Below are 15,873 nucleotides of genomic sequence, written 5' to 3' on the forward strand. Positions count from 1 at the left end.
TTTTTATTTCATATTGTATACTATATATTGTATACATATTATCCGGGCACTGATGATGAGTGGACTAACATTTCAGTGAATCGAACATCAGTGAATCTCAGATTTATTTTGAAACTATATTTTCATTAATATTAAACAAAATTGATTTGAATTTTGAACAATTAAATAGACTTTTGTCATATATTTTTAAGTTTAAACTTTGAAATGAAGGTAAAAGACATGTGCTCCTCCTGATGTTCTTTTCATTCAAATTTTCTTTAATACATAAACTTTTTATTTGATTATTTGAAATGGGGTTTTTATTTTTCAATTAAAGAACTCAGAGTTTGTGAAAACAGAGTTTAGGTTTGTATTTTTTAAAAAAGGGGGGAATTTGTTGTCAAAACGGGGTAAATTTCGTTTTTGAAGAACCTGTTGGCCAAGAACGAAGTTGAGCAACCGATTGGAAGTTGGAACAGCAACTTTCCTCAGGCCTTTTGTTATTGTTTTTGTTTTACGGATGTGACAGTACGTAAAATGATCCAATCCTTTTTCCCGTTCAAACCGTTTGGGTCCTTTTTTAGAAATTGATTCGGCTTTTTAATGGTAATTACGAATAATAATTTGGCAAAGGTCCTAATTGCCTTTTTCTGACAATTAAACCAAATTAATTCATTTCAGGTATTGATATGGTCCATTGTACGAAGAACTCTGTCCTTGTTGCGTTCATTACGATAGCAGGTTTGATTTGTACACTTTATAAGATTACGATTTAAGCTCTTGTTATAATTGATGAAAACATTAAATTCCAGGACTAGTTCAGGTAAATGGGAAACGAACGAACATTTGTGGCGATGACCACATCCTTCACCAGAAAGGATCGATTCACAGCCCGCACTATCCTAGACCGTATCCTCCTCATGTCAACTGTACTTGGACGATACTTTTGCCTCCCAAGTCTCACCTCACCATCATGTAAGATCCGTAATATTTTCTTGATTGTTCGATCATGATTTTCAGCGGTTTTGATTGATATTCTTCAGTCGGTGAAAGCGAGTTGGCCGTCAGTACGTTGAACTGACGGATGCTAATTTAGTCAATTTATTCTCACTAGCTTACATTTCACTCACAGGTCCTCATTGAAGAAGGCTCAAAGCTGAAATTTATTTGAACAAAACATAAACCAACGAGAATTGGCTGATCAAGTAAAGTTCAGTTTTCACTAAATCTGTCAGACATTTTTCAACAACAAATTGTATACATTTCTTGAGCTCTATTCTCGTCTAGTTCGCTTTTTATGTTGGCTCTGGTTGTCAGGTGAAAAGTAGACAGAATTGGGGTGTGACAGACCAAAACAGCGAGACAGGTAGGCCAAAATGATCAGAAATGACCAAACATCATTATGTCACAGAGCCTGGCGAAAATCTCACATGTCGATACACAAGTTATAAGTGATGGAAACAAACGATTGGGTGTAACAATTTATACTCCATGTTGGGACTAAGATAAACCAAGATCGTTGAAGCCTCTGATTGTCCTGGGTTCAATTCCATTGTGGCCATGAGATTTTTTTTAATACATAATTGGAATTGTAAATTAGTACAAACTGTTCTGTGACACCTTTGTTACAAGAATTTTTTTCTTGATCTACAGTTGTGAGATATCTAGTTGAGGTTTGCAAAGTGATGACCCTGTAGTTCGTTTCTGATTATTCAGGGCTGCCTAATCCTCATTCGATTTGTCCGGCTGGATTAGGAACCCCAGTGTCTGATATACTAAAACTAGTATAGGCAGATCAGAATGATTAGAAACGACCAAACCAAATGAAACGTCACAGAGCCTGAGAGTAAATCGATTGAACAGTGGGTCAAATAAGATTCATATACTTGGTTATTTTTAAAAACATGTTATCTCACAGTGTAAAATTTCTACTCGATGTTGTAACTAAAATAAACCAACGTCTTTAGAGCTTCAGATTTTTGTTTTGGTCTTATAGTAGTCCTGGTTTCAATTCCCTTATATGGGACTCATATGTCCTACTTTTCAGCTTGTTGGCAGCAAGTTTCGTTTCATTCTGAGAATGTCTGATAAGTATTTTGCTCTGTTAACTTTTGAAATAAACGCAAACAAAATACTAAAGCATGAGAGACACTTCTATCTACATGTAAAATTCATGCTGTTGCTTATTATTCTATCGCACTGTTTCTCTTTTAGGGATATTTGTTTCTTGAACCCACATATGCACATGCAACCACAGATATATTGTAATTAGATCATTCTTTTATCTTTTAATTCCATTTATGTGCTCAGTTTGTTTATTCACTTGAGTTTATATGGTTATCTGGTTGTTTAGTTATCATTCTTTACTAACATTTTTACAAAATTTTTATTCACAATTGTGTGCCTTTTTTAAAATGACAATTTAAAAATACGAGGGTATATCAAATATAATTTTGAACATTGTAAAAGAGAATGCTTTCTTGAATGCAATTGACATCTGACATAAACTGAAATGGCAGAACGAGTTGTAATAAGTTGTGGGAGCGGTCTAAAAGTGTGTATACCAGGAGCTTTCAGTTGCTTTGCAGAAGAAAGTGGTACTTATTTACCAAGGAGGAGATTATCTTGAAAAATAATGTATGCGAGGTTATTTTATAACACCAAAGACTTTTTTATTTAATACAGCCTATTTTACATTTCATTTACCTTCATTTGCTATAATTGTGTTGTAACGACTGTTTTTCACTATTACAATTTGTTTGGTTACTCGTTCTCTAGTACAGCTGATTGTCTAGTGATAACAACTTAATAATTTATATATATATATATTTTTAGATTTACTGATTTTGACATAGAAGAAGACAAAAATTGTACAGAACTTCCTTGTTGCACATCAAATTATTTATCATTGCCGACAAACGGTTCCAATGCTTATGCAAATTTCTGTGGCAATTATTCTCCCACCAGTCCGTTGAATCTTGTTAAAGATCAGGCCATTATAGAATTTAAATCGTCAGACACAAAATCATTGTCAAGGGGGTTCAACTTGTCTTATGTTATTGGTAAATGTTATAATTTATTATTTTATGCATTTCTATTTAATAATACATTAAAATGTTTGAATTTTTTAGTGAGAACTGTTTGTGAGACAAACGACTTTCATTGTCTCGATGGAACTTGCCTTCCAAAATCTGTGTGTTGCGATGGAATAGCACATTGCCCTGATAAATCTGATGAACTGCAATGTCAAGGTTAATAATGTTCCTTGTAGGCTTTAAAAAAATAAAACATAAATAAATCAAGGAAACTCAAGTTAAACTACTGCATAAAAAATTACAATTAAAATATATATACATTCAAGATTTTAATTAATAATTTTTAATGTTTATTTTTAAAAAATTAGTATTTATCATTGAAAAATACCAATGTCTTTAGTCTTGTTTGTTTAAACGTGTTCAGGCTTGGATTGTGAAAGAACATATTTGGGTATGAAACCATGTAACAATGCAAAATGTTTACATGCCACTCTGTGGTGCGATGGTAATGATGACTGTGGAGATAATTCTGATGAAGAAAACTGCATTAGAGTGAGTTTAAAAAATTTTAACACAATTAAAAACATATTTACACTTTTTTTTTTTTTTTTTTGCAGAATTCTGTTATCAGTGCTACTATTATGGGATGTTTATTCTGTGGTCTTATGCTTGTAATAGCTGTCATGTGTGCCCTTCGACTGTACACTATAAGAAATGAAGCAGCAACATATCGAATTCCACTACCACCCCATGTTTCAGCAAGGCTAAGGTTCTTGTTTAAATTGTAGAGCTCTTGGCAGTAACCTTCAGCAGAAAATTTTTGAAAACTATAAATATTTAATCATGGATATGTCATCTAACCATCTAACTCATCCCAAACCCTAACCTTAACCCTAACCTACTTAACCTAACAATAAGCCTTACCCAACTAACATAATCATTCCTAAATCGACCTAACGTAACTATTCTATACCCTAACCAATCCAACCTGTTCTTAACCTAACCCTGAACCTAATGCTAGCCCATCTCTATCCTTAAACTGCTTATAACCTGAACCCTAATTAACTTGATCTATCCCTAACCTAACCTTAACCCGTCCCTAGTCTTACCTCACCCTAATCCTAACCCTACTGAACCTAACCTCACCCTGATTCTAACATGTTGACTTTGGGCCTGTGCTGAACCGATTTAAGATTAAAAATTACAAGTGCCAAATCAACACATTTGATACCTGCTCTTGGAAAGAAGGGAGGAGAGTTGACACATAATCAACAGCCACAGTCAATGTTCCTAGCTAACTCTAACCCTACCACATGTCCATAACCCTTACCTGCTCTAACTGAACCATACCTAACCTAACTATTATCCTAACCTAATCTAAATAGCCCATCTCATGTTCTCACCCAGGTAATGCAAAAATAGTCGTACAAAAAAAATATGTATTCAGCCCCAGCCATTTTTTTTTTTTTTTTTTTACAAGTTACAATTTGGCTCTTTAAATTTGTCTTTCATTTTTAAGTTTTTTAATTTGTGTATATTTTCAGCTTTACGAATTCAATTTCACTGCCTGCTTTGATTGATGATGAATTTTTCCATCGTGAGCCACCACCTGCGTATTCAGTTGCTGTTGGACAGACCGACGTTGGGCTGACTGGTATCGAAATAGAGCCCAATATTAGACGATCAAGGTCGCGATGCCATAGGCTTAAACCACCGACACCACCACCTAGTACTGACACTTCGAATCAAAGCTCTCCAAGTCGTGGTAGCATCACCTCATCCTCTTACCTTTCCAATGATGATAGTACAATTCTGGGTACTTAAAATTTAAATATCGATTCCTAAAAGTAATTTTAATGTTATGATGTAATTAGGATAATTTGTGTGTGTATGTGTGCGATTGTGTGTGTGTGTGTGTGTGTGTGTGTGTGTGTGTGTATGTATGTATGTATGTATAAACGTGTTATTTTCAACCAAATTAAGTGATCATGATTTGATTGTGTACGTTCTATTTATTGTAGCAATTGGAGAGTGAAATATATTTAAAAATTATTAACCAAAGAGAAAAGTTAGCCAAACGTTGTTAAATATGTTTTGTTTTAATATGAATATTTTTGTTTTATACAGAATATGTATAAAAGGATATAATATATCCAATATCTTGTGTAAAATAAATGTTATTACATTGTTATTGTTCATCTTCGTTTGTACATAAATGTAAATGAATTATATTGAATATGCATTAATATATTTCTTTTTATTTTGCTCAAATTTTTACTTCAATGTGCTAATTTTTGTAAATTAAGTATTAATTTTGAAATTGTATTATAATAATTTGAGTGTGCACGTGCTCACATGACTATGCATTCACTAGTAAGGCTTTAAAATTTTAAAGTGAGTTCTTAGCTAGTCAGTTTCATTGACAATTATACTGACACATGTTGAGAATTATTTTTTAATACCACTGTTATTCATTGATTTTATTTTAGTTGATACAAAAAATTGCAAGAATAAATGTTTTTCTCAATTGTATTATTATTTAAAAAAGAATCACTGTACATCAGATGGCTGTATACAGATTGGGTGACAGTAATAGGAGTGGACTAAGTAAACATCCTTGTCCTACTCCCTGGTTAACTGTGAGTGATTCTGTTCTATGTTCTACCGATAGATGTCCAAACTGAGCAATTGAACAAGTATAAGGCAAGTCTACTGTATCAAAAGAAGCTTAAAGCTAGTTAATATAGTCATATTTTAATAATAATAAATAAATACAAATATGCAGTCAGTGCGTTCCTTTTTGAAGATGGTTTTACTTAGTAAAAGCAAGTATAAACAAGTTTTGTTTATTTTCACGTTTTTCTCACTTATTTTGAAGTTTATGAGTTTAATTATTGTGCTGATCGACTCAGAAGGCTTGAAATCTATGAGACCCAATATGAGACACAAAATATGATTTTTTTCTCTCTTATTTTGATAATTACAGGTTTAATTCTGGCACTAATCTATTCAGGAGAGTCCAATCTAAAAGAAGCAAATGTAAATGATATTTTCAAAATCTGTTTTTTGTTCTTATTATTTGTTTTGTGTTTTACAATTTTTTCCGCTAAGGAGAAAAAAAAGTGGTTTATAATTTTAATTCTTGTGCTGATCAACTAAGGAGGGTAAAAATATAAGATCCACAAATTATGAATTTTTATGGTTTTTGCTTTTTTTGATATTTATGAGCTTAATTCTGGCACTAAACTACTCAGGAGTCAAATCAAAGGGATGCTAGTATAAATAACATTTTAAAAATAATTTATCATTTATCTTGAGATTTACAAGCTTAATTTTTGTGCTGAACAACTCAGGAAAGAGGAACCTATAAATAAGAATGTATAAGAACAACACAAGGCTTAAGGAAATTTTCAATCATGTCTCATTCCTCGAAGGAATCAGCTCATTGAAATATAAATAGGACTCTAACAGACAAAGAAAACATACTTAATTGGCATTAAAACACATGAAATGAAAATTAAACATAAAAAAATATAACATACATAAATATAACTTAATTCAAATAATTTGCATTCTGTTTCATTGTACTTAGTTCCGAAATATTACTGACATTATAAAAGTTTTAAATATGTGTACATCAATATGTCTTGTAATTGGACCATCACTGATAATCTAGGTCTGTCAGACACATTTTGGCATCTCGTCATCCTCAGTGTTTGGTATACTACTGAACACACAAGATGAAATAAGTTTGAAAATCCAAAACAACACGGGTAGACAGACCAGTAATGATTGGAAACAACAAAATTACATATTCACTGCACCGCAGACTGAGCAATCCCACAAAATAATTTTTTGCTCACTTAAATAACGTCAGATGTTTCAAGTGTATGAAAAAAGCCATAGTTCCCAGTGCAGAAGACATTCTCTGGTAAACCCATTTCATCCATCTTTGCAAAAGAAATCAACATTTCACTCATTCCTATTGGACTTTTTTAGCATCTTCATTAACAGTACTGTGTCTAAAAAAATAATGGTGCATGTAAATAAAAATTTATGACATAAGAAGTGAAATAGAACAAGGTGTATAGTTAAGTAATATAATAAATAAATATTTACTTATAAACATAATTGTAACGACAACAAGTAGTATCCAAGACCAACAGTGCCAGCTACTCCTCGTGTTTTCATGAAGATTGTCTGAATGTACTTTCAAGTCAGTAATGTTCTTATTGGCAAGATTAAGAGATTTTTCAACATTCTGAAAACAATACATTTTTATTATTCTTATTTTTATCATTATATATTAAGAAATTAATTATTTTGGTAAATTAATAAGGAAATAAAAATTGTCACTTGCCTCTGAGTCATTCTTCAATATTTTCCCAGCCATTATTGACTGTTCTTTAATGTTTTTCGCTAGCGACAGCATATTCTCGGCAATTTTCTCCTGCATATTATGATGGTGTTTTAACAGTTCATCAAGTTCATTTGGATCATCCTCTTTGATGATGCTATCCTCCGAATCGCTCAAGAGCAACTTCCTTCTTCGAGGAGTGTTTTCTGGTAAAAAATAATACTATTAACTAAACTATTTTTGTTAGAAAAAATCTCCCAAACAATAAAAGGTTTGATTGGAATTTGAATCAAACCTCTAAACCCTAAATCGTCAATTTTTCAAGCTAAAATCCATGCAATAGAACTTTGTGCACAAAAAGTAATTAAAAGGTACATAGATGTAAATTTTAAGAAGGCCTAGCAGAGCCCACGCTTTAGATTCATCAGCCTTCATGTCTGGTCTGGGAATGCCTAACCCCTAATGGTTGTTCAACTCCTGGGAAAAATGGTGATTTTGATGGGGTGCCAGGACATAAGTAGATTGAAGGGATTGAACAGGCTGACAAACTAACAAAAACGGGAGCAGCCCTTTGAAACAGAAACAAAACAATGGAAGGAGAAAAAATGACCACACACTGGATGAATTCACAACGTGCCAATAAAAGAGTTTCTCAAATTTCAACCAGGAAAACAAAATTCTACTGCTCTTTCAGCAGACAAGAATTAAGAAACTAATAGGCTTTTATATTGATCATAGCCCAGTTAATTACTATCTTAAAAAATAGCAAAAACTGAGACAGAATTCTTCCGAGTCTGCCATAAAACAGAAGAGACATTAGAACATATCCTAACCTAACCAACCCAACCTGTTCCTAACCTAACCCTGAATCTTACACTATCCAATCCCTAAGCCTAAATGGAGCTATACACTGAATAAATTCAGAAAGTGCAAAATAATCAAAGAAGTTCCACTACATCTCAACCAGGAACACAAAATTCTACCTCTCTCATCTTCTCCTAGAGGCAAAATTAACATAATTAATAGGCCTTTATATTGTTCACTGTCCAATTACCACTTTAGAAAAAAAAATTAAAAACTGAGACAGAATCCTGTGGGGTCTGCCATAAAACAGAAGATGTGTTGAACCGGCACACGGGCACTACTAGCCCCGTTTTCACTTGTGGGTTTTTTGTTTGAGTTATTCAAATGTGTTTTGACATTGCGCCATCTTCAGTGAGAAAACCCATCATCTACTATTAGAACATGTACTAACCTAAAGTGTCCATAATCCTAAAGTGGCCTACATACTCAATGAATTCACATAGTGAAAAACAATCAAGTTCCTACATCGCAATCAGGAAAACAAAATTCTACCTCTTTCTCATCTTTCCATAAATTAGAGAGTATTAACTCTATTTTAATAAGAGACATTAGAGCATGTCCTTCACAACAAAACATTAGCAGGGAAATGGTACAGTCACTTGGAAATATAACACCTAGAGACCTAGAGAAATTAGTGAAGAGTAATCTTGTAGTGTTCAACTACCTTAAAAATAATCACTTTTCAGTGGTTCAAAATAAAGAAGAGTCATTTAGGTCGTTAGTAAAAATTAGGGAGACTATAGTTACCAGTGACCCCCGGAGAAAAAATGCAACTATAAATATTCAACTTATAGTAAAATTTTGAAATATTTTGTTTTTAATATACAAATATATATCAAAAAGACAAAATTGTAACACAGTAAAGTACGTACCAAACAGTTCTTCTCTGACTTTTTCACCGACATCCTCATTCAACGCATGATATATTTCGTGGGATTCTTTAAAACTATTTCCTTTAGATGCTACTTGCATTGCCAAGGATTTAGCAAGTGGGGTTTCCTGTTAAAATTTATTACAGTATGAGTTTAAATATATGTTGGAACTTATGATTTTGATTATTAAAAGTTCTTACAGCTCTGTACACATTTAGTAGCCCTTTTAGAAAATCTATTCGCTGTTGATATTGATTTGTTTCGTCGAATAATGATTTTCTGAAAGTAACACAAAAACAAGTGATACATTTAATAGAATAATCCCTATGTAATTACAAATCTAACAGTTTTCATCAAAAGAAAAAATTAACATCACATTTTAAGTTAAGAACATCTTTAATTAAATATAATTCATGAATATAATTATATAATGGAGTCCCGCTAATATTCAGATTAATAGACATTTGGATCAGCTGAAAATCTGCAATGATGTAGAAGGATGTAATAAAGCAGATCTGGTTTATTAAATGAATGTGTAGATAAACGATTATTTGGAGATTGTGCGATGTGGTCATGTGTGATGTAAGTTTAAAAAAACATTTTCTTTATTGTGCCAACGTTTTGATCTTTATTTAGATCATCTTCAGGGCACACATAGTCTAAATCCCTAGCAATTTATACTTCCTTTCCCTAATAATCCCATCTGTAATAATCCTGTAAAGATAACTAAACTAAATGACAAATCATTACCCCCTTTTCCCATTGTTGGCCCCTTCCACCTCAAAGAAGCCGATTCCTCATAGCAAAATGAATTTCCATCCCTACTTCCTCCCCCACTCTTTCAAAATCAAACATATAAACAAAAAAAATTATATCTCACTAACACTCTCAACACGCAACATACACCTGCACTTTGAAAATACACTTTGAGTGAGTAGAAATACTTTGATTAAACCTAAAATTTCCATATTGTGTATATCACTGTACAAACTAATTTTTATATCTTACATGTATTTGTATAATGTAAACAATGTTTGTAAATCCCACGCCCTGAAGATGATTTAAATGAAGATCAAAACATTGGCACAATAAAGAAAATGTTTTTCTAAACCTACATCACACATAACTGCATCTCACGATCTACAAATAAACATTAATTAACGGTCACTAAATACTACACACATACTGAAAAATGAAAATACGCTGGAAGCTTTGAAAAAACCTGGAAAAGGGTGAAAGTGTAGTTTGGTAATTTCTAGTCATTTCGGTCTATCTTTGCTGTTTTGCTCTGTCAGATGCTGTTCGGCTTCTTACCATCTACAATTTTTAACAGGTTATAAACCACCACAGAAGATAGCAAGAAGTTAAAACGCTTCTGTCTAACCAAAGCAGCAAGGATAGGGAACCACCAAACTTAGAATTTGGATTGCACTATGCCAAAATAACTGGTAAATAAATTGTAAAGTATAACTATATCTTACTGGTGAGAAGGTGATTTCGACTTGAGATTTGCTGCCATATCGACAAGAGCTGTAACATACTGTAAAAATACCAATAAATTTTAAGAATCACAAAATTCCTAAATGGTAAAATTATCTGTAATTATCAGTAAAAATATATTATTAATGGTATTATTCTATTGGGACTGGCAAAAGATAGCCTAGGTTCTGCCAAGAAGATGAAACCACAATATATGTTACTGTGAAGGCCTAAGGAAAAAAGGTTTCTAGCAAAAACAAAAAGCTAAGTCAAGCAAACTGAGAACTATCAACACTAAGGAGAGGAACATAAAAAGCCTGAAGCTAGATAACAAGATCTAAACCATTCGATGTAGACTTTGAAAAACTATTCATTATAATAATTAAAAAGATAGCTAATTGGAAAAATAAATAATTTAAAAAAACTTGTTGCCCTACTATGGTGTGCAAATGGCTCAAAGATGGGACATGGTAAAGGCATAAACAGGCCTAACTTTGATCACTACATGGTTTTTGGCCCAACCACAAGCATCTTTCAAGCCAAATTACTACATACATGCGCACATGAAATAAATACCAAACATATCAAGGGTGCAATAATAATACTTTCGAATAGCCAAGCAGCTCTAAAGGCTCTTCAAGACTATGAGATCAACTCAAAACCTTTCTGGAACTGCTTACAAAAAATAAATAAATATAAATGGGATCTACAAAGGCTAAAGTTGGTCCTAGGTCATGTGGGAAAAACCATAGCCACATTAAAAAAGAACTGGAATTTTGGGTAATTAAAGAACACAACAATTAGTGGGAGCATAAACCAGGTGGTTACCTAGGTTAGTGGCTACCTACTTGACTTGGTTTGTTAAGATTGTCAGAGAAAATGGCTATCTTTCTGAATGTTCCTAGCCTTTTTATTTCTCTGATGCAGTATTCAATTGCTATAATTTCAGACTGGAAACCTGTATTATATTCACCTAAGTTTAAAGTCAGTTCGGTCTTCGAATTCATCCCAAGGTCTCCAGTTCCCATGCCTTTATCAGTTTTTGAGCCGTACGCAAGTACGAATTGCCCTTTAGAGGTGTTCTTTTGGCTCACTCTTCCTATTCTGGTATAAATACCTTGTACTTGTTGCTGAAGTTATATTTTGGAGTAGGGACATCAGTTGGCATGCCAAGTATGGCATCTTCCTGTATCTCCCCACTCAGTTTCCATTGTTCATTGACATGACCTATCTTTGCAGATGGTTGTCCATTTATGAGCCTGTGAGCCACTGCTCAGGCTTCTGCTTAGATTAGAGTATCAAGTGTTTGAAGGTTTAACAACACCCCAAAAGCCACAGTCGGCATTGCACTCACGGTTCCAGTGACTTTGAGGCAAATTATGTGTCATTATGCATTTGTGTTGCTAAATTGTGTTCTCATGGATTGAGTTAATGTGAACTTGCAAATCGACTAGATATGAGTTTCAGCTCAGTTAGAAACATCATGTGGAAGAACAATGAGATGGGTTCAGTCCTAAACAAACATCATTCTGGGCAGCCTCAAAAGTTTTCTCAAAGAGAAAATAGAAGAATTCACAAAATAGTGGCAAAAACAAATTCTAGTTCTGGCTCTAGCGTAGCTTGAGAGGTTGCATCAACTTCTAGCATAACTTTCAGCGTGCAGGCAGTAAGGAATTAATTCACAGTTTTAATTATTAGGGCAGAGTTCAAAGAATAGAAGGTTAATTGCAAGAAAATCTCAAGTTTGCAAAAACCATTGCTTTAATGTATGGAAAGACAGATACATCAATTTTTTTTTTTATTTATAAAACCCCACCTTACCTAAGGATATAACGATGTCAAATTTTGTATTTTCTGAACTGCTTTACTTTATAATTTATTTTCTTACCAGGCAATTTTGGGTTGTAAAGTGAACTAAACATTGTATACAGATACTGTTGACTTGGTTTGTAGCATTGGACCACAATTTTTTCTATCATATGTTAATAAAATAAAAGTTCTCTATTAAAAAATAATAATTGTTTAAATACAGACTTTAGTAATTAATGCCCTTGCTGCAGAAAGACAAATCTAAATGTGAAGTATTTTAAAAAATTTTAGAAGAAGAATTTTAAAAATAAATTTTTATGTGATTTTATACAAATTGTTAGCATTGTAGCAATTGTATATCAAAATTACCTTGTAAAATAATGCCCCCTCTGTTTCCAATGTTAGTCGATGGTGCCTTTCTTTGATCAATATAATTAGATTAAGAATAATCGGAAGAGGACCCAAATTTATTATACTATTTATATTTTTGAGATTTAAGAAAAACGTGGAGTGTGCCAATACTTTTTGACCCATTATATATATATCTTCATTCACAGTGTCCCTTTGTCTCTTGAGGTGTTGTGAAAGTTTACATACACCTCAGCAGCAAACCTTCAAAGTTTTTAAAAAAGATAATATTTTCAGATTAAAGCAAGTACAATATTTTCAGCTCTGACAATTACAAATATGTATGGAGAAAACCAGTATTGAGTGTGAAATTATTCATGTAAGGCAAATAGTTAAAAACGGTGGCGGGAGCGTTATAATCTGAGCCTGCATGGAAACCTATGTTTCATCGAAGGTATTACGAACAGTGGTGAAAACAAAGTAACCAGGGACACATTTATCTTATAACAAGATCCGAACAAATCAAAACTCCACCCCAATCACTGTATATAAATCCCACACTTGCTGGACTTAAAAGAACAAAAAAATAAATTTCCTTCACAAACTGTTGTATTAGAAGAATGGGATCTAATTGGATCTGAAATAACCCTCAACCCTGCATCCTTGATGCCCCAAAGACCTCTGGCCATAATTGATGCAAATGGTATGGTAACAAAATATTAAAGTGTAAAGAAAACGTTGTTTAACAAATACTTTTTTGACCACTGAAATTCATACTGTTAATCATTAGTTTTATCTTATTTTAATTTGTTCAATTTATTGCCACCAAAAATTAATAATTGGATGCTAGATTTTGAATAAATTTAATATCAAACAATTAAAATGTATATTTTTGAGATTTAAGAAAAATGTGGAGTGTGCCAATACTTTTTGACCCATTATATATATCTTCATTCACAAGTGTCCCTTTGTCTCTTGAGGTGATGTGAAGTTTACAGACACCTCAGCAACAAACCAGAAATGTTTTACACTAAAAAGTTAGACAATATTATTCTCCGTTCACATGTAGGAGAATTCATTATTTGTCACCCCCCTCTTGGCATTGTCATTCGCCTAATTTTCACTTTCACACTTCACATTGGAATTTTGGCCATTAACCACTGAGAAATGACCAATGCAAGCTCCACAAAGGCAGGACATAGGGTAGTTTTGTTTTATGTGGCTACAGAAACACAGTAAAGTAACTCGTGATATATATATACTTAATGTACAACTACTGGTGGTAAAACCATTTTGCAATACTTCCTTCAAACAATTTTCAATTAAAAAACCATGGGCTGGGATTTGAACCCAGGGAAGCAAGCATGGCAAATACGAGTCAGACGCCCTAACCACTAAGCCACTGCGGTCCCCCACAGTTTAGTACCACTACGTTGCAACAGTGCACAAGGCAGACTAAATTGGTTGCCTGTCTCACTGTCCAATGTAATGATTTTTTTTAATGTTTTTGCTTGCCTCGTGCTGTTTTACGTTCTTGTTATCTATTGTGTTCTTTAATTATATTGTACATTGTAGGATTGAGTACTAAAACTGGTAAACGATGTGAATTGTCTAAAAAAAATTCCCCTTTTCTTTACCATTTTTATCCCTCACTTATCGCCATAATAAATGGAGAAAAAAAAGTTTAAATCTGTTTTCCGACGAACTGAAAACTCATACATACACTTCTGAACCTCCAATCGTCCTCACATTTCACGTTTCTTGCCATTTGCTCGCATTTCTGTAGAAGTCGTTTTAAATTTATTTCGTCTCTAGAACACATTTTCACGCCCAGATCATCGACAAGAAGTGAAAAAGTTTAAAGGAAACTAAAACAAGTGGATAGTCAAGGTAAAGAAATGTCAAGGTGGAAACAGTCTTGTTACCTCCAACGTCAAAACCACGATACACAACCTTACTCGTGAGAAGGGATTAGTGATAACGAAAGAAGAGATTATATCGAACTCACAGATAACAGATACACGATAATTAATTGTAATTTAATAATTATTTATTTAACAATCAAAATTCTAAGTACTAATATATACATTTTACAAGAAATACTATCACATATAAAAAAATCTCTAAAAAAAATTGCATTATATAAATTCATATAAAGCATAAACAATAAATAATAGTCTTATAAAAATAGTATATATAAAGACAGCCATTATAATAATTTAATCACAATAACTAAAGAAAAATATCTATAAATGGAAACATATAATTTTTTAAATTGATTGAAGTGACAAACTGTAAATTAAAAATAACCTTTGGTTAACTATTAACTCCAGACAAAACCCCAAGTAGAGTGAGTGTCGGTACTACTATAAATCTTTATTCTTTAATTTATACAAAGCTTATAATTTGGTGATATGTATAGCAAACTAAAAAGACATTCCTCATGGTCTAACAGTGGATAAACCCTATAGATGCTGGAAGTAAACTAAAACAACCACCCTCACCAAGACTGGCATTACTTCAATTAGAGATGTCTAAATTTAGAGAAGTTATAGGTCATACCGATCACTGCATCGGAGAAAGCATCATGATTCAATAATGACCATAATTGAAGGTTATGCAATGATGAGCAAGAATCAGCCACTCAGCTGAATGCAAAGTAACTGTTGAATGGAAGCATAACCTAGGATGAAAAAAGAAAACCAAGGGAAAAAATGTAGTAACGACATTAAATGACTTAGCATTGCTTTGGAGAAGGATTGATTCAATTGAACTGAACTAAGTGACTAGGAAAAATACAAAAAGCAAGTTACTCTTTAAGAGAGTAGAACTAAGTAGAAAAAGTACTATAAGCAATTAATCCTTTCAGATAAGAATTGAGCCCACTAAATGGAACTAAGGCAATGGGTCATGTAGAAAAAGTCAGAAAATATTTAAGAAAAGGAATGAGTCAATTGAAATGAACTAAGGATCAAGGAAAAACCAATAAACCAGGAACTTTTAAGAAAATTACCTGGTCATGGAAACTGAAGTGAGTAATTGGAAAAGCACAATAACCTATAAACTCATTTAAAGAAGAATTGAGTCAACTGAACAGAACTAAGGGAGTAAAAATAATAATAATAAACTC

General features: G+C 32.8%; 2 protein-coding genes across 4 annotated transcripts; one reads left to right on the top strand and one right to left on the bottom strand.

Annotated features, from left to right (window-relative positions):
* Window positions 1-429: 429 nt before the first annotated feature.
* On the top strand, window positions 430-6,738 carry LOC106672469 (low-density lipoprotein receptor-related protein 12-like). The gene is made up of 8 exons (XM_014403932.2): window positions 430-585; window positions 661-720; window positions 792-954; window positions 2,815-3,041; window positions 3,111-3,230; window positions 3,439-3,566; window positions 3,632-3,783; window positions 4,559-6,738. The coding sequence occupies exons 2-8, from the start codon at window positions 669-671 to the stop codon at window positions 4,836-4,838; spliced, it is 1,122 nt and encodes a 373-aa protein (XP_014259418.1). The 5' UTR covers window positions 430-585; window positions 661-668; the 3' UTR covers window positions 4,839-6,738.
* LOC106672477 (vesicle transport protein USE1) lies at window positions 6,310-14,683 on the bottom strand. Of its 3 annotated transcripts, none has more exons than XM_014403951.2 (7): window positions 14,467-14,683; window positions 10,589-10,647; window positions 9,308-9,386; window positions 9,108-9,234; window positions 7,375-7,577; window positions 7,134-7,275; window positions 6,310-7,036 (listed from the first exon to the last, which is right to left on the bottom strand). In XM_014403951.2, the coding sequence occupies exons 1-7, from the start codon at window positions 14,563-14,565 to the stop codon at window positions 6,987-6,989; spliced, it is 759 nt and encodes a 252-aa protein (XP_014259437.1). In that variant the 5' UTR covers window positions 14,566-14,683; the 3' UTR covers window positions 6,310-6,986. The 3 variants fall into 3 exon arrangements, with proteins under 3 accessions (XP_014259437.1, XP_014259426.1, XP_014259447.1); XM_014403940.2 differs by lacking the exon at window positions 14,467-14,683 and adding an exon at window positions 12,765-13,463; XM_014403961.2 differs by lacking the exon at window positions 14,467-14,683 and adding an exon at window positions 11,560-11,800.
* Window positions 14,684-15,873: the final 1,190 nt, after the last annotated feature.

The sequence above is a fragment of the Cimex lectularius genome, unplaced genomic scaffold (assembly GCF_000648675.2).
Source record: "Cimex lectularius strain Harlan isolate CLEC.00 unplaced genomic scaffold, Clec_2.1 scaffold4, whole genome shotgun sequence".
Taxonomy (NCBI): domain Eukaryota; kingdom Metazoa; phylum Arthropoda; class Insecta; order Hemiptera; family Cimicidae; genus Cimex; species Cimex lectularius.